General features: G+C 51.0%; 1 protein-coding gene across 1 annotated transcript in view; it reads right to left on the bottom strand.

Moving 5' to 3' along the window:
* Positions 1–870: 870 nt before the first annotated feature.
* Positions 871–27,048, bottom strand: part of LOC106986547 (transmembrane protein 132B) — a 363,570-nt gene continuing 337,392 nt past the window's right edge. The window contains exons 6-9 of the mRNA XM_027044235.2: positions 13,263–13,468; positions 9,388–9,658; positions 7,163–7,354; positions 871–6,247 (exon numbers count right to left, since the gene is read on the bottom strand). Coding sequence (XP_026900036.1) covers positions 5,099–6,247; positions 7,163–7,354; positions 9,388–9,658; positions 13,263–13,468 — 1,818 coding nt within the window. The 3' untranslated portion in view covers positions 871–5,098. The remainder of the gene's footprint in view (positions 6,248–7,162; positions 7,355–9,387; positions 9,659–13,262; positions 13,469–27,048) is intronic.

Below are 27,048 nucleotides of genomic sequence, written 5' to 3' on the forward strand. Positions count from 1 at the left end.
GGGAGAGCCTGCGGGGTCCGTGGCTCCATCCTCCCATGTTCCAAGGATGAGGTCTAGGAGGAGAGGGTCGGTGAGAAGCATTTGCCCAGAACGTGGAAAATCCTCCACACCTGGGAGAGCACCTGGGCGCATCGGATGCCTGCTACTCCACAGATTCGATTTCACAAGCCAACCCCATGTGTATACCCAGTGCCTCAAAATGATGTCTGCAGAGCCCATTTAGAGGGCATTTATCGTGACGTGTCAAGTTACTGCCAGAGTGGTATCCCCTCCTCCTGAATGCAAGGGACGACATTTGCCAAAATACCAAACATGATGCTGGCAGTGTCGGGAAGGACACACATGCCAACTGAGGAACTTCGGGGGCTCGGCAATGCCTGGCCAGCAGTCAGCTGAAATGCTTACGTCAACCTCCCAAGCAGGAGCCTGACAGTCTTGTGTTTTTCTTATGTCTCTAGAACTCTGTCCGTTCTGGACCCTCAGCACCCAGCCCCAAACACATACACACAAGGGAGCCATTGACAAGGGAAGACCAGAAGGGAGACTGAGGTCAGGGGCCACTGCGTCCTGCACGTCAGCACTGACTCCAAGATGGCGTGGCCCTCGACAGGGACGTGAGCGCCCCAAGCCCACCTTCTAAGACATCCCGGAATAAGTGTCCCCCAGCTGGGAAAACAAATGAGAAGCTTTCCAAAGGAAAAAGCTGTTTGCAACTTTTAAGAAACATTTTCTTTTGGTTTCCATTTATTGCTGTATCAAATGTATTAAAAATCTCTGGCTAAGAAGAAAAAATATATATGAGAAGAGTGAATTCATACAGAGGCTGAAATTGAAGAGGGAATATGTGCATAAAATAAGGAAACAACCGAAGAATGTTTAAGCGTTTATTTTCACGTTAAAAATGATGAGTTACCCTGTGGTTAGAATATACCTTTATGCTGGAAAATGTAGTCACTTTTATCTGAAGTATTTTCAGGAAAAAAAAAAAGGAAAAAAAATCCAGAAGTAATGAAGAGCAAGATCAAAATCTTCTAGCAGATTCCACCCATGATGCCACCATGAGCCATGCCCTCTCCAGGCGGCGGTCCTAACCAGCGCCCCGCGGGAGGTTAGACCCGGTGTTTTCCCCACCATCGGTTTGGATATTTTTGAGCGGGGATGTCTGTACATTTAAAAGCTACAGCATTGCATGCTTTTATTATAAAATGTATTTATTCCTGCGCACTTCTCAGCACCCCAGGGAACTGCCTCTGTTACATACAAAAATATCTGCTTTCCGTATCTTAGCATAGCCTTTCCACCACCCATCCCGTCCCTTCCTTCACATAACAGGTGATACTCGGTACATCACACATGTATACTGTTGACGGAGGAGACGGCTACTGAGTTTATAAACCATCTGTCGTGTCATTTACAGAGACGAGCATGAAGGATTGAAGCCGTTTGTGAGATGATTCGAGTAGAAAACGCAATGGTCCTGGTGATATGGAGGAAGCAGGTGCAACCACTGTGTGGTCATTGAAGGGGGACTGCTTAGTTCTCTGACAGAGCCTTGGCTGGTCCCAACACCCCACCATGGGAAGACGCCTTTCTAAAAGGGTGAGAAGAGGGTGCAAACAACAAAATGCACAAAGGCAGACTTCCTAAAACTTAAAAATCAGCGAAGTACAAGGTACCTGTCTACGGATGTGGCAATGGTACAGAAATTAATCCGTGTTTTCCCTGCATTAACGTTCATACACAGAAACGCTCTGCCTGGAGTTTAAGTCTGGGAGCTTACCCTGGCCAGGGCGCAACACAAAACAGTTAGGAAGTCAGTTAGTCCTCTCTGGCATGTGCAGAGTGTCCCGAGGTTTGCTGGGTGGCGCCCTTCAGGGAAACTTGACGTGTCTTCTGGCTTTCCCTCCGATGCAACCCCGTGTGCTCACACCATGCTTCTGTCTTGCGGCAGCCGCTCCTCAATCCCTGGGTGTGGCGTGGAGAGCAGCACATCTGGCCGCTGGGAACACTGGTCTCACCCTCCCCCGTTCTAGGTGGCCCGGTCCTCGAGGGTGCCTGGGCCGCCCTCCCTGTGACCCGTGAAGTTCCCAGCCTGTGTCCCAAGGCTTGCTGGCGTCCGCCTCGGGGGTCGGAGGGAGGTCTAAGCATTCGCTTCTTGGGGAGAGGAAGGGACTTTATCAATGCTGTTCTGTTCAGGTTACTACTCACACCGATCAGTTGGATATGTCAGCTATAAAAACCTGGAAAATCCAGGCACATGCAGGTCCCCAGGGAACTGTATTTCAAGGTTTCATGATTTAGGTCTGTTCCCCATCTAAGTTTTAGATATGTAGAGGCATAGTTCCTATTCATTTTAAATGATCTATTGGAAATCAGGCAGGTATAATCCACGGCTGCTGGTCAGCAGGAGATATTTAGAAAAGAACTTCATTGAAATCCCGGATAGCGGAATGATGCCCGTGGCAAATCGGGGGACCGTGGACCGTGCTGGTTCCTGCTACATACTGTTCTCTCTGGCTCTTCACTACCAACACACTCATGTACGTATGTATGTGTGCGTGCGTGTGAGCGTGTGCTGTGTGGTAAGAGGGACCCCTCCTCCATGACCTTCCATTCGACTTTCACGTTGAACTGAATTTCAACGGAAACGGACAAAGGAGACTGCAGAGAGCCTGGATCACCCACGGGAGGCATCTTCAGGACCGCGGACAGCTCCCGACTCCTGAGAACTCTGACGCGTTCTATGTTCTAGTGCCCCAGAGTTTGCGCTCTGCCCACATCAAACGCTCAGACCCCAGGGAATGCTCTGATTTGCAAGCTTGTCAGTAACGCTAATCATGGCAATGGTAACGTCCTTCTTCCTTTCCAGACCAGCCCCCTGCCAGAGCCTCACTGCACCAGTGGGGGCAGCCTGCTGTGTGAGAATGTGCGGGAGGCTCCCTATACCAGCTGAATGTCCTCCGTTTCAGACATGAGATCCCCATTATTTTGGGGATTTTGCTGAAGATCCAAAGGGAGAGAAAATTGAGAACGTCTTACAGAAGGAGTGGGGCTCATTTAGACAGCTATGCTGCATTAGCGTGTGAACTTCCTTTTGGCCTCCCCAGCTCGCTCTGAGCCACCTCCCCTGCCTCGAACCCCTGGTGACAGTCTCCCCGGGCTCCCTGAGGTGCCCTTCCTGCCAGACGTCAGCCATCTCTTTGCAAACTCCCTCTGAAGCTAACGCCTGGGTCTCCTGGCTTCGTTCACCCACCGAGTTGAAAGATTTTTTTGCAACTTTACCAGCTTCACTCCTCAACCCCCACCTTAAACACAAGATCAACTGAACACTGGCCTCTCAATATCAGGTCCACGTCCCTGGTAACGTATGCACGATTTACAAACCCACCGCAGTGCTGTGGGCAGGAGACACAGGTCAGAGGAGGCTGGGCTGTCCTGCCCCCACGCACGGAACGCTTCCCAACAACAACTGAACGCCTCTCATTCTAACAGCTTGCTCAGCAGCCATGAGGAGTCAAGAAACCGCTTCCCCGCGCCTTTGCTGCCCTGGACTTTAAATTTCTATTTCCTAGGGACGTAAGTGGCAACAGAAAGCTCGGAATTGGTGGCCTAGTGCACTGTCCGTCTTCACCTCTATCCCATCTCAGTAGAACGTTCTTGTGAGTGTGAGAAATTCTAATCTAACCTGAAATTCTTGCTTTGCTTGAAGCCGTTCATGCAATTCCTTGAAAAATACTTTTGTATTTAAAAATTATGCAGGGGGCCATGCTTTTTTTTTTCCTATTGCCACTTTGACTTTCCAATAGCTATGGTTTTTTCAGCATAACCGCTTAAACTCTTGAACGGCCGTTTATTTTATGCTGTTTGGGGGCAAACCCATTGATTTTCTCCATCAGAGCACACCCTGTATAGGTTTTATCTCTGCCAGAGTCGCGACTGATGGGTTTTGGGGGGTAAGGGTTGGGGGTCATTGTACGGAAGGATTTCTACATATTGCTAAGTGGAGACATCACTCTACTTTCAAATTGTTGTGGTGGTTGTTCCAGTAAAATGGAAGTTTAATCTGAATGCATTTCCCATGCAATTTCCTTTCGGTGTATATTAGTTTAAGATTTTGATTTCCATTTGGATAACACATTGCGTTGACCAGAAAGCACCAGTATAAAGACAAACTATTTCAGGGTCTTTTCTAAAGCCCTCAGAAATGCACTCCAGGGATTCCCCGTGAATCTTCCACAGGCAGAAGATAAAAAATAAATGTGGTTGACAAGTGTTCACCAAAGTTTTTAAGCTTCATATAGAAAACTGTAAAGAGATGGCCCTCCCTCACAGTATATTAATATTTTGTGTAAAACCCCATGTCCCCACTCCTGATACAAGGAAGCTTCACAACAAAGAGAAGGAAGGACATTGTGAGGATAAGTTTCTCAGATATGGCCCCTTAGGTAAGGAGTGTGGAAAACTGGAGGACACCTGACGTCCTGCACGGACGCGGCAAACGTCAGCGACTCAAACTCATGTGTAAATCAAACATCTCAGAGAGAAGACCACAACTGCTTTTCTTCATGTTTCAAAAAGAATTCCAGAGGCCAAAGGAAACCAGGTGCAGGTGCAAATGTATATAAAAATAACGAGCAGCGCTCATAACAAATAAGGGCGGCTACATTCGGCATCTTTCGCGTACGTCCAATCTCGGGCCAAGGGCAAGGAGTGTCCACTGTGCTTTAAAAGTTCTAGGAATAGAAAAATCAACACCCAAGCCTTTTCTAAATCCACACGGCCGTTTGTCGCGAGATGACTAACAATGTCTGTGGGGTCAGGTTTATTGTATTTGAACTGAGCTAGTATCAGGCTGCAGATACTACTGTTGTCTTAGAACTTCTCCAGGATCTATGTGTGGCCGCTTTAGAGACATTTCCCGGCTTATCACCCAGCTGCTGTAGCTCTCCGGGCCTCTGACACCTGCTCAGAAAGGGATCCCTCCCAGACCTCCACAAGTTAACCTTTGTTAAATCACCCCCTATTGCTGAACAAACTCACTGCTCCACCGTTCAAAAAACAGAAGGCATAAAGGTGAATACAAACGTAAGAAAGGAGTTCACATCTGGTCTTGCAGCCTTTCCATATAGTCTCTAAGGTCCCGGGGGCCCCCCAGCCCGGTGTCCTGACAGACCCACTTGATGTTATCCTCACTGTCAAACAGGATGGAGTTGGTGTATGGGCCACCGTCCTCCGGGAGGATGGTGGTGTAGGAAGTAAACTTGACTCTCTTCCTCTTTGGGCCCGATGGGTTTATAGGCTCACTTTTAATGTCTTTGTCATAGACATAGTCAGAGGGTCTGAGTAGTTGACTATGGAAAGTCTTCTGGGAGCCGCCGTTGAGAAGGAAGTTCCTCTCCTCGAACTGCAGCCCCCTGTCTATCATGGTTGTGCACTCCTCCGACGGGAGGGTGATGTCCACGGGGTTTTCCAGAAGTTCTACTTCATTCCCAAGCCAGACCCAGTCATGGGAATGGGGGATGTTGCCTTGTTCGCTCACAGCGAACCTTTTGTGTCTGTATTTCCAAGCAAATGCCACACAGTTGATTAAGAAGACCAAAATGGCCAAGCAGAAGACACAGAGCAGAGCGTACATGCCGATCTCCAAGTCAGTTAACCCCCTTGAGGTCACTGTAAGGTCACTGGGATTATTGGGTTCCGGTAACTTCCCTTGAGTGGGGAAGCTTGTGAAGGAGTCTGGACCACCACTCTTGAGCAACTTCTTATCCTTTCCTTCCAGAGGGTACTGTGGGGTTGTGCTTTTGTTGCTACGTTCCTCTTGGCCCACAGAGGCGCCATGTTGGAACCACTCCTGAACCGCTCTCTCCTGGTTTCCTTCACGCTGTATGGAATTACTGAAGTGGTCTTTGTATTCCCGACTGATGCCCTCGATATCGTTGGTGCCTCCTAGGTGCTCATCAACATTTGGTTCAAATTTGACCTTGACGTTTCCTTTACCCACGGCAAGAACACTCTTCCTCTTGGTCTTCTGACAGGGTTCGCTAATCATCATCTCTAATTTAATCAAGGGACCTTGCCCTTCACCCTGTGCAACCACAACCGGCCATTTGGACTGAAGGTTTGCCTGGACAGACACCACCATTTCATCCAATGATGACACAGTAACTGAAAAATCCTTGGGATCATAAATGTCTAATGGTGTCACCGAACCATCACTGAACAAAATCCAAGAACTGACTATTGCTTCCTAAGAAAAATGAAACCAAAGCATTATGTTATAATCAGGTTCCTTCAAATTGCAAACATAAATACGACTTCCTATATAATATCATTTAAATATACAGATGGAGAAAAATAAACTTCTATGGTTTAAATCTTGGACCGTTCCTGGCATGCCTTGAACTGACATCATACTGCTCCACTGATATGCGAAGCAAATAATATACTTTAATGAATGCATTAAGGTGCATATTAATTTATTGCACGCCGCACAACAGAAGTTGACTTTGACCTTTCTAAAAAACATTTCAAAAGATCAGGCAATTTATCTGAATCAAGATCAGGTGCAACTAATCAGGCTACTGCTCCAAATAATATCTCTTTGAACATTCTTTATTAGGAAGCCAGTGCTGATGAAGCGAAACACGCACTGGGTAAGGAGCCTGGGGAAAGATGCCTTATGGGAAGGAGCTCACCAGAAAGGCACAGCACCCTGGTGTCTTTATAAACACTCGTTCTGAGTTTAAAGATGGAGGAGAGCTTCAGAGTTGGCAATGACTGTAAACGGTAGCGATTTGGGGCCCATCAGCCATGCGTGTTCAAGCAGCTGACGTGGAATTTCCAAGTATCAAAACCACCTGCTTTGGCAAATGGAAAAACCTGTGATCCTATGGTCATGGGACAGCAGAGTGTGCCAAGCACAGATAAGGCTGCTGCAAAGCGAGTGGAGTATGGACGCATGGTTGACGTATAAAACCATGAATGAGGAAAACGTATCTAAGTCGCTGGTATTTTTCTCGAAAAAAGGCAGGGCCATCTGGATAAGAAGCAGGAAGGAGCTTCACGGACCACCCATCCTAGCTTCAACTGATGCCCTCTGCAGATGCGCGGGGGAGGGAAGTGGTCTCAAACGACCGGGGACAAAAGGACTCTGGGATCCCACCTGCTGCGGGGCTCGGAGAACGTCCTGGGCAGCCACCATCGAGACGATGGCTCTTTTGTCCGTTCTGTGAGGCTTCAGGGCAAGAGACAAGCCAGCCACCAGCTGCACGCCCAGGTCGGCGATGGTGACGCGGTCATCCAGAACGATCACCGTCTTCTCGGCCAGGATGGAGTCAGAGAGCGGGGAGAGGACCTTCAAAGGAAGCGACCAAGCTCCAGTGTGTGCTCCACTCAGTGGTTTTAAACTCCTAACTGACCTTTTCCATCAGCGTGTTCCCTCAGTTGTCTGCCAAGTGAGTGCGCTTGGAGAACTCTGTAGGGAAGGGTTATGCTATGGTCCAGTGACACTCACCAACTGGAGGAGTTTGACAAACATCATGTTGGTCCATTTCCTTGCCTTTGACTCCTGCCGTGACAACCACAGGGTATTTTCTGAGAAGAGCTCTATTTCACATAGAGACAAGAGCTCAAAGTTGCCCACCCTGGGACCAGGCACTCAAAGAGCAACGGTTTCCCAACAACTAATATTTAGATGTGAAAATGGCGGAATGGGCCATCTTCTCCTGTTCACATCCTTCCAGTGGGCACTTAGCTGTGCACTATGGGACAACAGTGACCGTGGTGTGGGCCACTGTGTCACCCCTGGAGAGACCACGTAAGCCAAGTGGAGGAGGGATTGTTAACGTACTGAGAAGTCACTCCTTCCAATTTACCATCTAGTCTGCAACCAGTGGTGCTTAGCAAATGGACAGGAACATCCAGCAGGCAGAATTTCCAGAACTGCCCCCCTCCCCGCTGCCCCGAAGATGTCCTCACTAAGTTCTCAAACCTGGGAATGTGATGAGAAATCACTTCTCATGATTATGTTGGCGTTTCTACGGCAGGTGCACCTTCAGACAGGGAGCTCATCCTGGATTATCCGGGGGGGCGGGGTGTAATGAACATCACAGAGGTTCAAAGTGTGAGAAGGATTTGACCCAGCTATTACTGCTGATGGAGGGGCCACATGAGACATGACGTGGGTGGCCCCTCTGGGAGCAGTGAGTGGCCCCTGTTAACAGTCCACGAGGAAACAGACTCCTCAGTCCCACACCCGTGAGGGACTGCATTCTGCTAACAAGGTGAATGAGCTGGGAAGCAAATCCTCCCCAAAGCCCCCAGAGAAGCCCAGCCTGGCCATTACCTTCACCGCAGCCTTGTGATAGCCTCAGCAGAGAACCCAGCCCAGCTCTCGTCGACTCCTGACCTACAGAACTGAGTTCATAAATGAGGCGTGCTTTTAGCCGCTCGTTTTGTGATAACGTGCTACAGAGCCACGGAAGAATAATACAAAATATTGCACATTTCATCCAGTTTCGTCAACATTGGCTGTGGCACCACCTAAAATATGACTTAATTAACTACGAGTGGTAACACTTTAAATTTTTGCTAGAAAACGTGCTGCAGCATCTCTGCATAATTATGCCATTCAAACTGACCGGGAAAATAGTTCTACTCTAGTAAAATACAGAGCACTTCGTTGTGGATTTTTAAATTATTTTTAGTGCAAACATGTTATTTAAGAATTTACTGTCCACGGGGCGCCTGGGTGGCTCAGTCGGTTGAGCGTCCGACTTCAGCTCAGCTCGTGATCTCACAGTTCGTGGGTTCAAGCCTCGCATCGGGCTCTGTGCTGACAGCTCGGAGCCTGGAGCCCGATTTGGATTCTGTGTCTCCCTCTCTCTGCCTCTCCCCCACTCATGCTCTGTCTGTCTCTCTCTCTCAAAAATAAACATTAAAAAACTTTTTTTTTTAATTTCTGTCCACTGTTCAAAGTGTAACATATAGCTAAGTGGTTAACCCTCAAGGTTACGAAAATAAAACTAGTTTTCTCGGGTTTGACCCTCTTCTATTAGTGGTATATGAAGAGTAAATTATCGTACTGGGGGAAAGGTGGCTTCCACTGTGCGTTTAATTTAGCTTTGGCGGTAAAAGAAATTAGGGATTTTTTTTTCCCCTCAACTCTCCCTGAAATGCAAAAATTAATTTAAGTTAGATTATGAAAATTGGTGAATGTTCTACAGCCGGTCATGATTCTCTTGTGCGTGTGCACACGCACGCACACACACACACACACACACACACACACACACACACCTGCCCGGCGTCATCTACCTGGACGCTCGTCAGTACAGACTGGGGCTGGGGCTGGGGCTGGGGCCCTGGCAAGGAGTGCGTGGCCCGTACCTGCACGGTGGTTATCCCCGGCTCCCGGCCCACCAGGGTCCTGCCGCCCTGCAGCTGCGCAATCCTTGGTTCCTCCACCTTCATGAAATCTGTCACCAGGTCAGTGATGTCAAACTGCCAGTCGGGGCCCAGCATGTAGCTCAGCTGACTCAAGTCGGGCGCCTCGGCCACAAACTGGGTGAGGACACGCACCGTGGCATGCTGGTACTGCAGGGAACAGCCTCGCCCCTTCTTCTCCTCGTCCTCCTCGTCCTCGCTCTCCCGGGTGGGCCTGGGGACACAGACAAACCAGGATAAACGCCGCGGCCGTGGAGAAGCTTCGCACGCCTCGCCTTCCAGCTTCTCTGGAAGCGTCAGAACACGTGGCGTGGTTTTGCTACCCGCCAGGCCCGCGCACCGTTGGTTCGTTCCCCGTCTGTTCCCTTTCGGTGGTCCCTGTGCACCTGCTTGGAGCACGGAAGGCGAGTGCCGCCCCTGCCTTCACGCGCCCAGCATGCGCCCAGCACCGCGGGATATGCTGCCCCCAAATAGGCAGAGGTTGAGTCCCCACCCTGCGTTCTGGAACTCTGTGGTTTGAAACTGTCCCCGCTGCGGGAACCGTGAGGTCCCGGGTCAGAAGAGCTGCTGGGCCCAGTTTTCACTCCTCACGGGAGTCCCACACAGGCCCAGGCAGCGAGATTGGCTGCCCCCCCCCCCCGCTTCCTACAGGGGTGCGGTCAGGTGTGAGCAGGGGAGGACGGCCCCTGAGGATGGCTCAGCCCTGTCTCCTGGCTGGCCCTGGACAGGGAGGCCAGAGTGCCCTTTCTCACCCCCTGGCCCACCTGTGGCACTCAGTCACAGAGCTGCTGAGGGGTTCCTGCGGGAATCTCAGGCGCCCTGGCTCAGAGGACCTCAACTGCCGCCCCGCCTGTGCACGGCCCCAGGGGAAAGTCCTCGATGGCTCTGCTATTCCAGGACCTTCCCCTCGAGAGGAACCTGTCCTGTGTGCTTTTGCGAGAGCACCTTGCTTGGTGAAGGGTCTACGACCGTGGGCAGACAGGGGTGGCAGGAGCCAGGGGCTGTAATTCACACACATCGAGTCAGCCCTACTATGCGCTGGGTCTGGGTCTACCCACTCACGGGATCATAGCGCTAACAGGGCTAGCCATCTAGGGGCGGGGTCCACGCCCAGGCTGCTGTGCCCCTCGGTGCCCTCTTCCTCCTTATAGTGACCTCCCTGAATCTTCAAAACAGCCATGAAAGAGGTTCCTATTTCTACACGAAGCCGCCGAGGCTCGGAGTGCTTAATACACGGCCTGGACAGCTGGTGATCAGCAAATTTACAGAGTTCCGTTTGACTTCGGAAACCCACCTTCTTTAAAATGTACCCTCCTGCCTCCCTGAAACGTCTGGGAACCATTTGGAAAGGAATGGTGTGTAACCAGCATCCATAAAGAAGCATGTTGTGGTTTCCCAAAGCGAGGAGTAAACATCTGTGCTGGTAAGTGAGCTGGTTTTAGTGGCAAAGGGACATATCACCAAAAACACGCAATGACATTGCGCAAAGTTATTCCCATTCTACTTTTCAGTCCTTCCGATTTGATCACGGGGAAGGAAGGTCTCTGGGGGCTGGGCTGTCCCTGACGCTTATCTGACACTTGCTGGTCGACTCATGAAAGACCAGCTCAGCCAGGGGCACCCGGTGGTTCAGCTGGTGAAGCGTCCGACCCTTGGTTTCAGCTCAGGTCATGACCTCATGGTTTGCGAGATGGAGCCCCACATCAGGCTCTGTGCTGACAGTGGGGAGCCCTCTTGGGATTCTCTCTCTCCCTCTCGCTCTGTTCCTTCCCTGTTCTCTCTTTCTCAAGAGAAAGAAACAAATTAAAAAAAAAAAAAAGACCAACTCATACAAACAGCAGTATCTATACAGAATGTAACACCGACATTTTCTTTTCTCTGCATTAATTTCTACCAGTTGGCCATTTTTGATAGTTATGTAAAATTTCCCTTAAGTAAGTGAATAAAAGCGAAAAAAAGAACAATATTAAGTATATATTACAGGTGGCATTCAAAAGGGGCAATATCATAAAAGTGGTGAGTGAATAAATGAAGTATTAGAAATACTGTATTAATCAAACCATTCTGTCATTTTGGGACAGATAGCATTCTATTTTTTTTTTTAAGTTTAAATTTTGGGGCACCTGGGTGGCTCAGTTGGTTGAGCGGCAGACTCTTAATTTTGGGTGAGGTCATATCTCATGGTGTGTGAATTCCAGCCCTGAGTTGGGCTCTGCACTGACAGCACAGAGCCTGCTTGGGATTCTCCTTCTCTCTCTCTCTCTCTCTCTCTCTCTCTCTCTCTCTCAAAAATAAACTTGAAAAAGGTTAAATTTTTCATTAATTAGAAATTCACCGTAAGTTAAAAAATCACGTACAGGGAGTTCTTGTATGCTCTTTGCTCTGCTAACATCTTGCATGATCACAGTATAATCCCAAGACCAGGAAACGGACATTGGGACAAACCACAGGGCTTATTCAGATTTTCACAGTTTAACCAGTGCATGTGCGTGTTGTGTGGTTCTATGCAGTTTTATCACCAGAGGATTCACGGAACCATAGCCACGACCGAAACACAGAACTAGTCCGTCCCCACAGGGATGCCCTGGGCTACCCCGTGATAGTCTATGCAATCCCTAATCCACGGTGACCTCCAGTCTGTTTTCCACTTTCTAGATCATTCTACATGGGGCCATGCAGTATGTACTGTCTTAAAATGCCGGTAAGGGTGTGAATGGAGTAACTAGCTGACATACACGTGGCTGCTGGGAGAGTGAAATGGTACATCCTCTGGAAAAGAGTTCGGCAGTTTCTTTTAAAATTAACTACGCCCTTATCACGCGACCCAACAGTTACACCCTTGGGCACCTTCCCCAGAAAACTTATGCTCACACACAAGCTTGCACAGGAGGGTCATGGCGGCTCCATCCATGAGAGCCGCCACCTGGTGACAGCATGCGTGGCCTCCTGTGGTGGACGATTCAGCACGCTAAGATGATACCCCCCACGGATCACCCCTCAACAATACAACTACAGGAATGCTCGATACCGCCAACAACTGGGGTGGATCTCAAGGGACTTCTGCTGGATAAAAACAAGTCCATTCGAAAAGGTCACACACTGAACGGTACCACCTTCCCGCTAGAGAAACCTCTGCTTTCAAGGGCCACCTGGATACTCCCCACATCTTAAGGTCAATGGGTTCAGCACTTTAATTCCATCTGTAAAATCCCTTCATAGACGTTCCAGGTTGGGGTTTGAGTGAACAGCCAGGAGGTGGGAATCTTACAGAGGAGTCGTCTTTAGAGGTCTGGGTACTACACTTTGTCATTTTGCCCTTGGGACAACTCTCTTCAGTGATATCGTCACCTCCAATTTATAGGTGAAGAAACTGAGGAAAAGAGAGGTTCATCAACTGGCCCAAGGTCACACAGCTCTACGTGGGAAAGCTCACAAGGGTGAAAACTTCAGCAGCTTCATGCTAGAGCCCACAATGTAACCCTTGCGCCAGGCTCCGCGGACGGAGGTCGACATTTATAAGCAGGGAACTGAAAACGAGCAGCACAGGAAGGAACGATGGGGAAGCGGGGAATAGAAAGAAACGCCTACACCCCGTGCTCTGTGCTTTGTGTGCAGCGCAACATTATACTGAGTCCCAGCAACTGTGCCACGAGCTGGACAACTATCCGTATCTCCGTGAGGCCCTCCTCACGTCAAAGGCTAGTACGTGCCCAAAGTCAGACCCCTCTGAGCCCCAGTCCGAGACCGCCGTGACCCCCTGCGGGCGCATCTTCCCGGGGATCCGGGCGCCAGGACTCGGCCCTCCCTCGGCTGCTCACCTTCTGTTGGAGGCCACGGGGACCCTCCATCCCTTGATCTGGCTCAGCTCCGTGTCCGAGATCTCAATCTGCAGGGGGAGCCTGGGCGCCCACACGGTCACTTCCAGCTGAGACGTGAAGTGCTGGTGCGTGAAGTTCACGGTCGTGTCCACTTTGCTCCTCACCTCCTTCCCGTTCACAAAAATGGAGTCACAGTGGTTGGAAACCTTTGGGAGAAGTGAGAATCTCGAGATGCATCCGGGAAACCACCGGCGGCAAGGAGGCAGAGAAAGTTCGCGAACTCTGATTTATTAGTCGCCGAGACAATAGCGTCTCATCTGTTGGTAATTCCAACAAAAGGTAATTTGTAGGCACTAATTGGCGACAAATACTGATAAACAGACTCCAGGAAAACCATTTTGTGTTACGAAATACTGACAAGTAAAACCATAAACATAATTTAATGGAGTTCTATAACCTTTGTTGCTTCTTTTGTGGGTTGTTTTTCCCCTCTACCTCACCTTGTTTATGTACTCAAACCACCACTAATCAAACCCCAGGTGCAACATATTTCACTTCACCATGTCTGAAGATGCATAAAAGGTAGCCATATGTCGCTTTAGAAAAACGACTTTATTCAAGCCATACAAACCAAGAAAGCTTGGCACTGCGTTAAAATCCTTGTAGGAAATACTCCCGAAATGGGGATATAATTATTTGTGCCCCCATTAAACTGCACTTTTGCAGACTGGAAGTGAGGATGTAGCATTTTGCTATGGTTTTTTGACTCGGCACCTGGGCGGGGGGGGGGCACCCTCTTAACGTGCACGTGTTAGCAGGTTACGTATCGGACGATTTAAGCCTCTATCTCACTCCACCCCTTCCGGATAAACAAGTAAAATGTTGATGACGTCTCTCCTGGACCTTCCGGAAAATGTCACTGAGGTTTGTAGGTGGGGAGGGTGTGGAGGGGGCAAGGGTCACCTCCAGGTGCAGGGGACACCGAAACCAAGAATTCACCACAGAATCGCAACAGTGAGGGGTCCACAGTCTCATTCTACAGGTGAAGGAGCTGAGGCCAGGGATGTGGTCCAACTGGCTCGGGCCACATGCTGCTTTCTGGGTCCCGCGTCAGTCTGAGTCGCTGGCGGACCTGAGTGCCACCAGGCAGTGTGTTGTGTGAGCCACAAACAAGGACTTACTTCTGACCTCGTCTTCCTCACCTGAGTCAGTACCCACAGCCCAGGCCTCCCTTCCAAGCCCCAGACACTCATGTCCCGAGCAAGGTCAGAAGTGCCAACTTCCAAACTCCAAGAGCAAACTTCCTTGTTGTTGTTGTTTTTTAATGTTTTATTGTATTTTTGGGAGAAAGACAGACAGAGTGTGAGCAGGGGAGGGGCAGAGAGAGAGGAGACACAGAACCCAAAGCAGGCTCCAGGCTCCGAGCTGTCAGCACAGAGCCCGACGCGGGGCTCGAACTCACGGACTGTGAGATCATGACCTGAGCCGAAGTCGGACGCTTGACCGACTGAGCCACCCGGGTGCCCCTTCAGCCATCTTTAAGTAGATCTGACCAAGGCCACTAGCAGAGACATGGGCTGAAATCCCAGTGACACTGACTGGGTAACCCTGGTCCTCAAAGCAGTGAGCGGGGTGCTGCAGGGTGGCCGTGTCAAGCTGGCTCCTGTGAGGACTGGGCAGTCTGAAGTCTGTGCCCTCCAGGGACAAGAGAGAAGAAAAAGGATGACGGGAGCAAATCAGCTGTCTCCAGGGTCACGCCCGAGGAACGTAAATCGGCAGGATTGTGCCCAGGATTTCGAAGAGAGCGAGACTTTCGATGAGAGCAGAAATAGAAGGTTAAAACTCATTCTTACTTCAAGATCCCGAGACGCTGACACGATGCCGGGCCCGGCTGCCCTTCCCTCAGACACTCAGAAAGGGGTGGGAGCCCCATTTCAGAGAAACCACTGGCTCAGGTGGATGGCACCGATTCTAGAACCTTCCCGGTCCTACCTCCTACAGAACAGACCTCAACCCTCCCGCATTTGTGGAAAACTCAGGTTCCCCTTGGCTCTGGCTTTCCACCCACCCTCGTGCCCCCTGTAAGTCACCTCAAAACAACACATCCCACCATCAGGAACGCACCTGTTTTGGAAACCGCGAGGCCCTTTCTGTGCCTAAGAAATGAAATCTCGACACCGTGACAGTCTATATACCCCTTCGGGGCTCATGCAGACTTCAGCCTGCCTCATCGTTCAGGCAGTGAGGGATGGCCTGAGTGGAGGAACTTAAATGAAGAATGTAACAACGTCAGAGGCCCTCGAGATGCACTTGGTTTCTTTCTCCTGGGACGTGCCTACCCTTACAAGAAAGTGTGTGTCACCGTCCTTGATTAACTCAATTAAAACAGCTCAGATGAGGTCGGTCCTGGTGAGGGCTAGGCTGTGAGGTGCGTGTAGAGCCCCCGTGAGGGGATCGGCGCCCTTACGAGAAGAGACCCCAGAAGGCGGAATTCCTTCCTCTGCTCCGTCACGTGAGAACGGCACCAGGAGAAGCGGTCTGTAAACTAGGGTGGGGGAGGCTCTCCCCAAACGCCCACACCCCGATCTCAGACTCCCCAGCTTTCAAAACCATGAAGAAAGACGTCTGTTTGTGGATAAGCCTTATTATTTGTGGACTCCGTGTTCTCGAATTTACCTACCGCTTCCACCACTGTCCCGGCAACGTGTGGAAGCTGGCGGGGCGTGAGCTCTGAGTCACCTGCCCCACGCACAGGCTCCCAGCGGCCGACGCTCTGTCCTCTTGTCTCAGCCCCTCACACACAGACGACCAGGGGTTGTACACGGGAGGGGGGGCAGGTGCACGGGGCTCCAATCCCTGCGCTAGCTCCCGGTTAGTTGGGGGTGCGGGCGGTTCAGGCAAGCCACTGCACGCTTCCCAACCTCATCCTCTCTTTTGCAACATGAAGAGGCTCTCCCAGGAGGAGTTGTTTCTAGGATTCAAGACGACAGCCTACGTGAGGTATGTATGCGTGTGTATCTCCCCCTGAAGGTTCAGTATTTGCTAATTCAGTGTTTGCGGGGACTCTTCCAGGACACGACTTGCGCGAATAACGAGGGCTGATTAGTAGGCACCTAGCGTTTGCCTCGGACCTCTCCGCCTGCGGCCTTCTCCCCTCTTGATGCGAGCCAGGCATCACAACCCTCACCCCACCTGCATCGAATCCTCCATAGAAAAGGGAGCGTCACGTGCGATGGCGTCGAGGGTACGCGCAGCAATACGACCCTGGCCCAGGGCTCTTTCCTCCGCCCGCTCACACGTCGGGCCTCTCCCGCGACTTCCCGAGGCACGCGGGACAAAATGCAAACTCGCGATTATAGTTTCTGGACGCGCCTCCCCCAGGCTTCCCCACACACACCCCGCCCCCTGCACAGGCTCCCTCCTAGCCGGCCTACCTTCTCGCCCTGGGCCATCCCGGCTCACCCCCCCCCCCCCCGGCCCCTATCCCCTTCCTCGATCCTAGATCCTCCAGTGCCTGAGACCTGCGGGTCGCTCGCGTCTGGGGCAGTTACACCAACCCCCCTCCTTGCCAGTGACTGGTTTAGGGGAGGCCACGTGACACGGTTCCCGCCAATGAGGTGTGAGAAGCCGCCTGGGACACCCGGAAGGGTCTCCTTGCTCTGCGAGGCGCAGGAAGCTGCCCTCCTTGTCCTACGGGATGTCGTCGCACCGCAGATGACGACGACGGGGACTGCTGCGGTGACCTCAGAGCCGGGAGGGAGCTGGCCAAGGAGCAGGCTGACACGGCGAGCACGGAAGAACAGAAGGGCAGGAGGAACCGCATCCTGCGTGCGCTGGACGCACCACTGGACCAGCCCGCCTGGAACCCCCACCCCTGGGACTGCTGGCACAGGTGATCTCCTCTCTATTGGGGTTAAAGCCGTTCAGTCCATGGTTTTTTTTGTCACTGGCCACCAAAAGCAGCATGCACTTTGCAGGATAGCCCAGATGTCACTCCACAGAAGGTATTGTCTGAGTCATTTCTTTTTTATTATTTAAAAATTTTTTAATTAAAAAGAGAGACAGACAGAGTGAGGGCAGAGGAGAGACAGGGAGACTCAGAATCCAAAGCAGGCTGCAGGCTCCGAGCTGTCAGCACAGAGCCCCACGCGGGGCTCGAACCCATGAACCATGAGATCAAGACCTGAGCCGAAGTCAGAGGCTTAACCGACTGAGCCACCCAGGGGCCCCTGAGCCACTTCTAATTTAAACTTGGCACCTGCTCGCCTGGTCACTCTGCATCCCCAGTACCCTATTCTCTGATTTACTGGGTGTGCTCCTATGTAGACTGTATTTACAATATTTCTGCATTATTTACAGCACATCACCCACAACACGCGTAGCGCTCATGTCCTATGGCTTAGACTGTACTGATTGCACTGGGTAGCTCTTAGCTATGCAACGCTGGACAATTTACCTTCCGATACTGATCCCTGTTGGAATGCTCCTGCTTATTTTCTTGTTCTTCTCTGTTTCCCACCTGGAGGTGATCTGCTTGAGAATGGGGACCTGTCCCTCTTTTTTTTTTTTTTTAAACATTTAAACGTTTATTTATTTTTTGAAAGAGAGAGAGACAGAGCAGGGGAGGGGCAGAGAGAGAGGGGCAGGCACAGAATCCGAAGCAGGCTCCAGGCTCCGAGCTGTCAGCACAGAGCCTGACGCAGGGCTGGAACTCATGAACCGTGAGATCATCTGACTGAGCCACCCAGGAGCCGCTGGACCTGTCCCCTCTTAACCGCTGTGTCTCTGCGTCTACTACAGCGCATAGCAAACTGAGGTGTTCAGCAGACAGACACTCAATGGGAACGTGTCTCCACAGCTTCCTCTGGGTGCGGTTATCCTTGTGGCCCATGAGTAGCATGTCTGGGTAAGAAGGAGGAAGAGGTACCAAAGGCAAGGTTATCAGGTTAATAGCGTTCAGACAAAAGTTCGTTCAATAGATCGTGAGAGGAGACAGACCAGTAGAAGAAGCAAAGAGCAAAGCTGAGAAAGTTGCAGGTCAGAGATCTAATTAATTTGGATTCCCACTATGAATTTGGCCTTGTGGCTAGGACCTGAGATCTCTGTGTTATGCCACCCATGTGCGTCTGTGTCAGGAGGGGACCGGAGCACACGGCAGGATAAAGATCAGCCGGGTTCCCACCACCCATCTAAGTGATACCTTCAGGGCTCTCTGAGCCCCCAAAGGAACATCGAACACCAAATGCCACGAATCCTAATGTAAGGAGCTGGCGACAGGAAGGTGGACATTGGGAGCAGACGACCTGGGCCCCGTTCATCTGTGAGCATGTGCGAGATGGCTTGTAAATGTCATATTGGGAAGACTGTCTTCAGAGGTTGATATTTCACTGTTAAATTACGCTTTTTGCAGCTGCATTACTTTCAAGTAAGAGAGGAAAATACAGGCTCTCCAGATGAAAACAGGTTTCCTTGGGGGATCCTATAAGATATATCATTGACTTCATTTCCTATTGACAAACAATTGAGTCTGTATTTCAGCCACCCTGTGAGTTTGCCACACTGTCGATCCTTCTGTGGAGAAGGATTGTGCATAAGGTTTCCCTCGAGACCCCTCCCCCCATGCCAACAAAGTGCGAGAAAGGAAAAAGCGTACAGGCAGATAGTATGTTTCTCACAATTCACACACACACACACACACACAGGGCTGAAATCCCACATTAGGATCGGCAAAAGGAAATTAAGAAAAAAGCTTTGACATTCTACTGTCATCTGAACCAAACCATTTGTATTTATTACCATGTTTAGCAAAATGCACTGTCTGAAGAACCATAGGTACTCAAAAAACATTTATTTTGCCAGGAGTTTTTACACTTCCAAGAAATACAAAAAGGAATGATAGCTATCATGTACTGACTGCTTACTAGGTACATGTGTTGTTGTTGTTTTTTAATTATTTAATGTTTTTATTTATTTTTGAGACAGAGAGAGAGCATGAGCAGGGGAGGGGCAGAGAGAGAGGGAGACACAGAATCTGAAGCAGGCTCCAGGCTCTGAGCCGTCAGCACAGAACCCAACGCAGGGCTCGAATCCACAAACTGAGAGATCATGACCTGAGTCAAAGTTGGACGCTTAACCAACTGAGCCACCCAGGCGCCCCTCATGCGTTGCTTTTCAAAAACCTTACATATAGAAGTATACTCATTAAATCCTCCAAAGACTACATATGTTAGGTGTTTTGTCCCTGTAGCACGGAGGGGGAAACTGAGGCCCAGGAGGGGCTGCTTCTCCAGGATCAGAGCTGGTGAAGGGCAGAGCAGGGGTCTGCACTCAACCCCCCTGAATCAGGGGCTCTTCAGCGCTGAGCGTTACCACCCCACGGTCCTGCCCCCAAAAAGCAAGACCCAAATACGCACGCCGCGATTTCACTCCCACCTTACTGAGGTCTAATTTATGTTCCGTGCCCGTTTCAAGGCACACTCAGAGGAGTGTGGTGGTGCACGCACCCATGAAACCACCACCACGCTCGGACACGGAACATTCCCCTGGTTCCAGAAGAGAAGATCCCTTGTGCCTCTTTTTGGCCCACTGTCCCTGGCTCCAGGCACCACGGATGTGCTCTGTGTCACCAAGCATTAGGTACGGACTAGTTCAGACTAGCTTGATCATTATTAGTCCTCAAGTCCAGGGAGAGGGAGGCAGACTGAGGTCCTGAGACCAAGGTCCTCCATCAAAGCCTTCCCCCCTCACATCTGAACATCACTCCCCGTCCTCCAGGGCCAGACTCCACACCTGTGAACCCAAAGACACTAAACTTTCCAGCTCTGACATTCACCGTTCTGTCATTTAGAGGATTCTGAGACAAGAGCTCAGGGCTACAGTGTATTTTGACATAATGTAACTCTTCTCTGCCTGAGATCCCTCAGCTGTAAAATAAGAATAAGTCATCCACTCATTTAACAAATGTTTTGTGAGGCGGGGTGGGGGGTGCCCTGGACAGCTCAACTGGTTAAGTGTCCAACTCTTGATTTCTGCTCAGGTCATGATCTCACAGTTTGTGAGTTCGAGCCCCGTGCTGGGCTCTGCGCTGACAGTGTGGAGCCTGCTTGGGATTCTCTGTCTCCCTGTCTCCCTGCCTCTTTCTCTCTCAAACATAAACAAATAAACATTAAGAAAACAAAACAAGTGTTTTGTGAATATCATCTAAGACCTGGGAATTGTCCTCAGTATTGGGGACGGAGCTGGGGGCACACAGCTGTTAAAGATGCAGAAGTCTGACAGAGACAGAGAAGCCACGCAGCATGTGGATAGAGAATACACATCAGGTCACTGGGGGGGGGGGGGGGTTGAAAGAAAGCTGGAGCAGGTGGGAGCACAGGCGGTGGTGACGGAGGGGCCCGTCCAGTTGGAACGGGCAGGCGTTCGAGCAGAGACATACACGCAGCAAGGAGGGAGTCGTGAGAACATGCACATCTCTGAAAGCGGAGGAAACAGGAAGTGCAAAGGCCCTGAGACAGGGATTTTCTTGCCATATTCAGGGACCAGAAAAAGAGGGCAAGTAGGGCAGAAAGGTAGCCAGGGGGTTGGATGACCCCACTTAGTGACCCCACTAAGCGAGGATAACGAGAAGGTGAGGAGTCTGGAGCAAAGGAATGGCATGGTCAGACAGTGTGAACGGGAAGCCTCCAGCAGGATCAGAAGGACAGGATACCGTGTAGGGTCTACTGAGCCGGTCCAACAGCGACACGAGGGTGGCTTGGATCAGGGTGGGAGGGAGGGAGGCAGTGAGAAGTGGTCCGACGCAGGATGTGCCGTGCAGGTAGCCCTGGGCGGGATCTGCTGTTGGAAGGGACGCCTGACGTGGGCAAGACACAGACAGGTGTCTCAGGCTTGGGCCTGAGAACACAGGAAAAAATGGCACCAGCATCCCTGAGACAAGGGGAGGCTGCGGGAGAGGCGGAGAGAAAGAATCCGGAGCTCGGGTTTGAAAATGTTACATTTGAAATGCTTCTTAGACATTCAGATGAAGATGTGACGTGAGAAGTTGGAGACCCGAGCGTAGAGCTCATGAGAGATCCGGTCTGAAGAAATACATTTGGGTTATGCCGGCACCAACATGCCACATTCAGAGCCAGGGGACGGAAGAATACCCCGCGTCTAAGCCTCGGGCGGGCCGACACTTCCAGGTCACGAACTGACACAGTAAAGGACACTGAAAACATGAGGGCCGGCTTGTTACAAAGGAAAGGCACAGGAGAGCAGGTGTCTTAGCAGGTAAGTGACGGAGGTGCTCGAAGACGGTGTGACCGGTTATCAGTGCTGCGGGGGGAAGTCAAGTAAGGCGTGGACACAACCTGAGAGCAGGCACCAACCTTGCAGGAGACCCTGGAGACACGTGGGCTCTAGGCAACGGAACAGACCCGCACCTGGCGGGGGAGGCTCAAGACCGTGGGATTTGGGGCAGGGGAGAAATTCATCGCCTGACCACCTGGAACTCACGGCTAGAGAGACGCTCACAGGATCAACACTTCCTGAGCGAGCGCTAGATGTAAGCGGCTGATAGAATACCGTGTTGTAATGCTCCAGCACCCCTGAGCGGTAACCTGTTGTGTAGCAAGACGGAGAAGAAAACGGACCTTGTCAGGGAGGTTGTTCAGTCCAGCCGCCAAAATAGGAGACAGGACCAAAGTCTACGTACACAGAAGTACAAATGAATAGTTTGCAAGCAAGTAGACGGGGATGGCTCGGGGGAAGTTTTCCAGGGCCAAAGCGGGGATCAGTGAGGAATTCTCTTAACACAGGTATGACCTTTCTGGTCCCCCGTGGGTAGCTAGGAAGACGAAACCTGACAAACTGCAGTTTACAATTTATGAAATACTGTGGCATCTGAGATTCTCAGTGGCCTCATGTGGCAGATTTCAAGACTGTGCCCAGCACAGCACCCTTCCCTTTGCCACGCGACTCTGCTGTTCCCCCCCGCTGCCTCCCCCCGGAGGCAAAACATACTTTCTTCCGTCACATTGGGTTTGGGCGAACGACTCGCTTTGTGCCGTAGAATTTTTAGCAAAAATGTCACAATAAAACACTCCAAACATTGTTAAAGCATTGGGTTTGCCCTCTCGGTGTCTGTGGCCTGGATGAGCTGAACCCCAGCAGACCTGGAGACCCGTAAGCAATGACGAAGTGCTTATGGTGGCCCGCGGTTGAGATACGGGGGCCGTTTGTTACGTAGGAGTAACTAATTGATGCACTCGATGACAGTGTGTCTCAAACAGTGCTGTGAATCCCAAGCCACCACAGAAAATACATCTTATGTTATGAGCAATCCACAAGATGTATATACAAGGGACAGAAACTAAAGTTCTGTGAAAAAGTACTTACCCTCGCTACCTGTCACTCGGAATTTTTTATTCTGTTCCGATGCCCCCCAGACCATTTATTCCACTCTGAGCCATCCCATTCCATCATTTTTTTAAGTGTTTAATTTTTTTTTTTTCAAAAAGAGTGAGAGCACGAGCCAGGGAAGGTCAGAGAGCCTGATACAGGGCTCGAACTCACGAACCTCGAGATCATGACCCGAGCTGAAGTCGGACACTTAACCGACTGAGCCACCCAGGCGCCCCCCCCCCCCCATTCCGTCAGTTTGCACAAAATGCTAGTCAGAGCCCATAAAAAGTGGCCCTTAATTTGAACAATCCTGCACTTAAGCATTGCAGGAAAATTATTCTTTATCCCATTTTACAGATGAGGAAACTAAGGCTCAGGTAGGTCGCCTGCCTAGTCATGGGCAGCCAGTGGTCCAGGCTGTGCGTTCTGACGCAATACCCTCCTGATTTATTGATCATACAGGGGCTGCAGTCACCTCTGATCCCATCTCTCTGTTCCGTTCATTCTTACTTTTTACTTAAAGTCTTCTTAGAACAAGGGGCCTGGGTTCTTCTCTGCTGGATAAAAATCAGAGACGGAGTCACGTCAGCCAGGTTCCAGTTTCAACTCAGAGATGGAGAAAGCTGCAAAGACATTCTGCCCACCCTTATCACACTGCAGAGTTAAAACCTGCCCCGCGGGGCTGCAGACCCGGAATCTGGAGAAAGGACGTGTGCTTGCAGGGAGAAAGGGACACTGAGCGTGTGTTTCCCCGGGGGCAGACACTTCTGGGTGCCACAAAAGCCACATCAAAGGAATCCAGGTGAAAACTGTTACTGACTTGCCAAAGACCAAGTATAGGCTGCTGTGAGAGGGTGAGGGCACTGGGGCCTGTAAAGGTAGGGGAGTCTGTACCCCTTGTGAGAATTCTGGGAGTCCCACCAGGCACTCGGAGGGAAGATGGGAGAATGGCCTGGGGCAGCTTCCCTGGGGGGCCTGGCTCGGGAGGGCAGGGCAGCCACTGTGGAGACTGCACCAGCCCTGCAAACAAGGGTCTGTCTTCAGGAAGAAGTCTGAGAAAGCTGCCGCTCCGGACACGAGTGGAATCCACCGCATCTAAAGTCATCCGTTTGGTTCAGTTTAAGCTGCTTCATTAAAGACTCCCGCATTGTTCTGGCAAACAGCCATGTGCTCGGGGTGACCAAGGTCCCTCATGTTAAAATGCACCCAGTAAGAGTGTGTGTGGGATTTGAGAAACATGACAGACGAACATAGCGGAAGGGAAGGAAAAGTAAGATAAAAACAGGGAGACAAACCATAAAAGACTCTTAAATAGAGACCAAACTGTGAGTGGCTGGAAAGGAGGTGGGGGGGGGGGGATGGGCAAAATGGGTGATGGGCACTGAGGAGGGCACCTGCTGGGATAAGCACTGGGTGTTGTAAGGAAGTGATGAATTAGTGGGTTCAACTCCTGAAGCCAAGACTCCACTGTATGTTAACTAACTTGAATTTAAATCGAAAGAAGGAAGGAGGGAAGGGGAGGGGAGGGGAGAGGAAGGGAGGGGAGGGAATGGAAGGAAGGGAAGGGGAGGGAAGGGAAGGAAAGGGAGGGAAGGGAAGAGAAGGGGAGGGGAAGGCAAGGGCAGGGCAGGGAAGGGAAGGGAAGGAAGAGGAGGGGAGGGGAAGGGAGGGAAGGGAAGCAGAGGGAAAGGAAGGGAGGGGAAGGGAGGTGAAGGGAAGAGGGAAGGGAAGACAACAAAGAAATGTACAGAGTAAGAATCCCTAGGATTTAAGAGTGCACCTGTCCCCAGCGTGTCCCCAGATGATGCTAGGCTTTCATGAATCTGACGCATCCACCTCTCTGACATAATCGTCTCCCCCTTCCCTCCGATAAGTGAGCATTAGCATACCACCTTGACCGTCTTCGCTCTCCCTAGAACATTCCTGGGCTACGCTTAAGCCAGCAAGCAGCAATACCTGAGTGCCAGCTCCCCCACCTGCAAGGTCATTTGGCCTCACTTGGCGCAAACAAGCATTTGCATATAAAACATGTCCTTCTGTTCTCAACGACCCGTGCAAATGGCAGGTGGGTTCCAACATTCACCGAGGTAAAATGGCATCAAGGTGCACAAGTGCACCTTGGAACACGCGAGCGCACCTTGGAACTGGGTGCCCCAGTTTGCCGGCACCTCCGCCTTCCGTGAAGATACCTTTCAGTCCCTCTAACATTTCATTGGTTGAGGGTTTGCTCGCTGGGCTCAGCACATTCTTCAGTGTCTTCCTGAAGGGGAAGAGGTCAATGAAGCCATCACAACCCACTTGCCCGGCCCCCAGCACAAAGCACCACACAGCTTTGACCATGGTGGGCCGACGCTTACGGTCACACACACGTTCCCCCCCGCGGGACTTACCCTTTCCCAGGCAGAGTAACAAAGAGCCAAAATTAAAGATGCAGAATTCCTACCATAGACATGTATATGTATGTATGTAAATGTGAGTACATGTTCTCTTTGGCTAAACGCCAAGATGTATAGAGTTGAATGCACACGATGGATTCTCAAGAGTTAAATATTCACGTGCTACAGGACCGAGCCCTCCGGGGCCCTCGTATGATCACAGAGATAAATGCAAACATCAGGACAGAAATCAGGATAGCCTGCCTCTATCCCCAGTGCTATACAGGTTGCTTATAGAGTCTTTAGACTGTCATAAAAAATAAATATGCCAAGTCACATCATCCTCGAGCGCCCTAGGAGAAAAAATCTGTTTTTTACTTTCCTGTGCCAAGACTTACTCCGTGAACACTTACTTGCCTGCCCCCCTGGATTGTAAGGCAGGTGTTTTAAGGACAAGCGTGTTGCCTTATTTGATGTTCTGCAGCCAGAGTCACGGCCTGGCGCCTTGTAGATACACCAGAACTGGGCAGGGTCAGCAACACAGACTGAGTGGGCCTGCTCAGCACCGTGGGTGGAAGGAACCCGTGGCTGCAGGTCTGTGAGCCTCTCCGTGCCCATCCCGCCAACAGGCCCCTCACTGGCACCAACAGCACCTCTGAGGCCCCCGCTCGTGGGGGAATGCCCCAAGTCAGCCTTTCCAGGCCTGACCGTGACACCTTTTACACTCAACCACATTTCTTCCCGTCCATTCTTTTTCACGCAGGTCGGGTCTGGCTTTCCGAGCCGGACCATGCCCGGCACGTGCGTTTCCTCGTCTCTCCCAAGCCGTCCGTCTGTCCAGAGCCAGCCGGGGCCTCTCGGCGAGTGCAGACCTCGGGGCCCGTGTGGGCAGAACGGAGGCCACTTGCTTCTGTCCTTTCCCATCTAACCCACGCCTTCATTTCAGAACCTTAAGTCTTGGCACTAAAAGAGACCTCAGAGATTGTCTGATTACACCCCACACAGGGGTGCGGCCCCGGGGGGTCGGGCGACAAGTTTGTCTTAAAGGCACAGACAGTTCACACAAGTCTGGGGTTAACACTCAGGCCCAGCTCGGAGCCAGTGATGGTACATGGCAGGTTCTGGGCAAGACTGCGAGGGCACAAAATGACTCCAAGGGTTCCTGCCCGGGAGACCCGACTGAGCAGAGGAGACCGATTCGTGCGCAAAACATCGTCAAATACAGTGATGGGTCGAACACGTACGTGGAAGATGGTCAGGCCTCCCTGGCTTTACTCCACTTGAACTGCAAGGATGTGCTGCTGGTCGTGTGCGTCTGAGGAGCCCAGATCGGCTCCTGCCCAACAGGCCCACGGATGCCCACTCTCGTCCGGTCTCGCCTCCCGCTCTCGCCATAAAACTAGCACAAGGGACAACTTCTGCAATCTGCTTGTTGGGCCACGTCTATGGAGAAACAAAAGAATTCTGGTCCTTTTCCAAAGAGGAAGATCTCTGCCCGAATCATATTCAACAAGGTTTGATCCCACCCTAAGAAACCAACAAGGGCTTCCAGAATTTTGCCCCTTAAACAAAACTACACCGGCAAATTAGGCCCACGATGACGATCTGATGTGAAGTGTAGCATACACCTGTGTGTGGAATGTTTTCATTTTAGCGTCTCATCCCTTGACATTGAGAGATTTTAAAAGCACCACCAATGCTTGTTAGCTTAGGAAAAGATCCAACAAGCACTTCACGTTCATCGAACGGTGCCCCAGAAGGGATTAGGGGGTGCTTATCTGGTGAGAGCCCAGCATATGGCTGTGCCCGGCTTCTTGCGCCCGCTCTGACTGCGCGCACTGGGCCTGCTGGGGAGACGCGCTGTTAATTAGGCTCCATTGGCACGGATGCCAGAGTCAGAAGCTTAGGTGTTCGGGGCTTGCACATAAATTAGTCGCATAAAAGGAAAGCATTTTGGCAGGATAAGCATATTCTCAGGGGAAAGAGAGGGTTCGTGTTTTCCAAACTTACTCTGAAAGCACTTAATG

The sequence above is a fragment of the Acinonyx jubatus genome, chromosome D3, assembly GCF_027475565.1.
Source record: "Acinonyx jubatus isolate Ajub_Pintada_27869175 chromosome D3, VMU_Ajub_asm_v1.0, whole genome shotgun sequence".
NCBI classification, from domain to species: Eukaryota; Metazoa; Chordata; class Mammalia; order Carnivora; family Felidae; genus Acinonyx; species Acinonyx jubatus.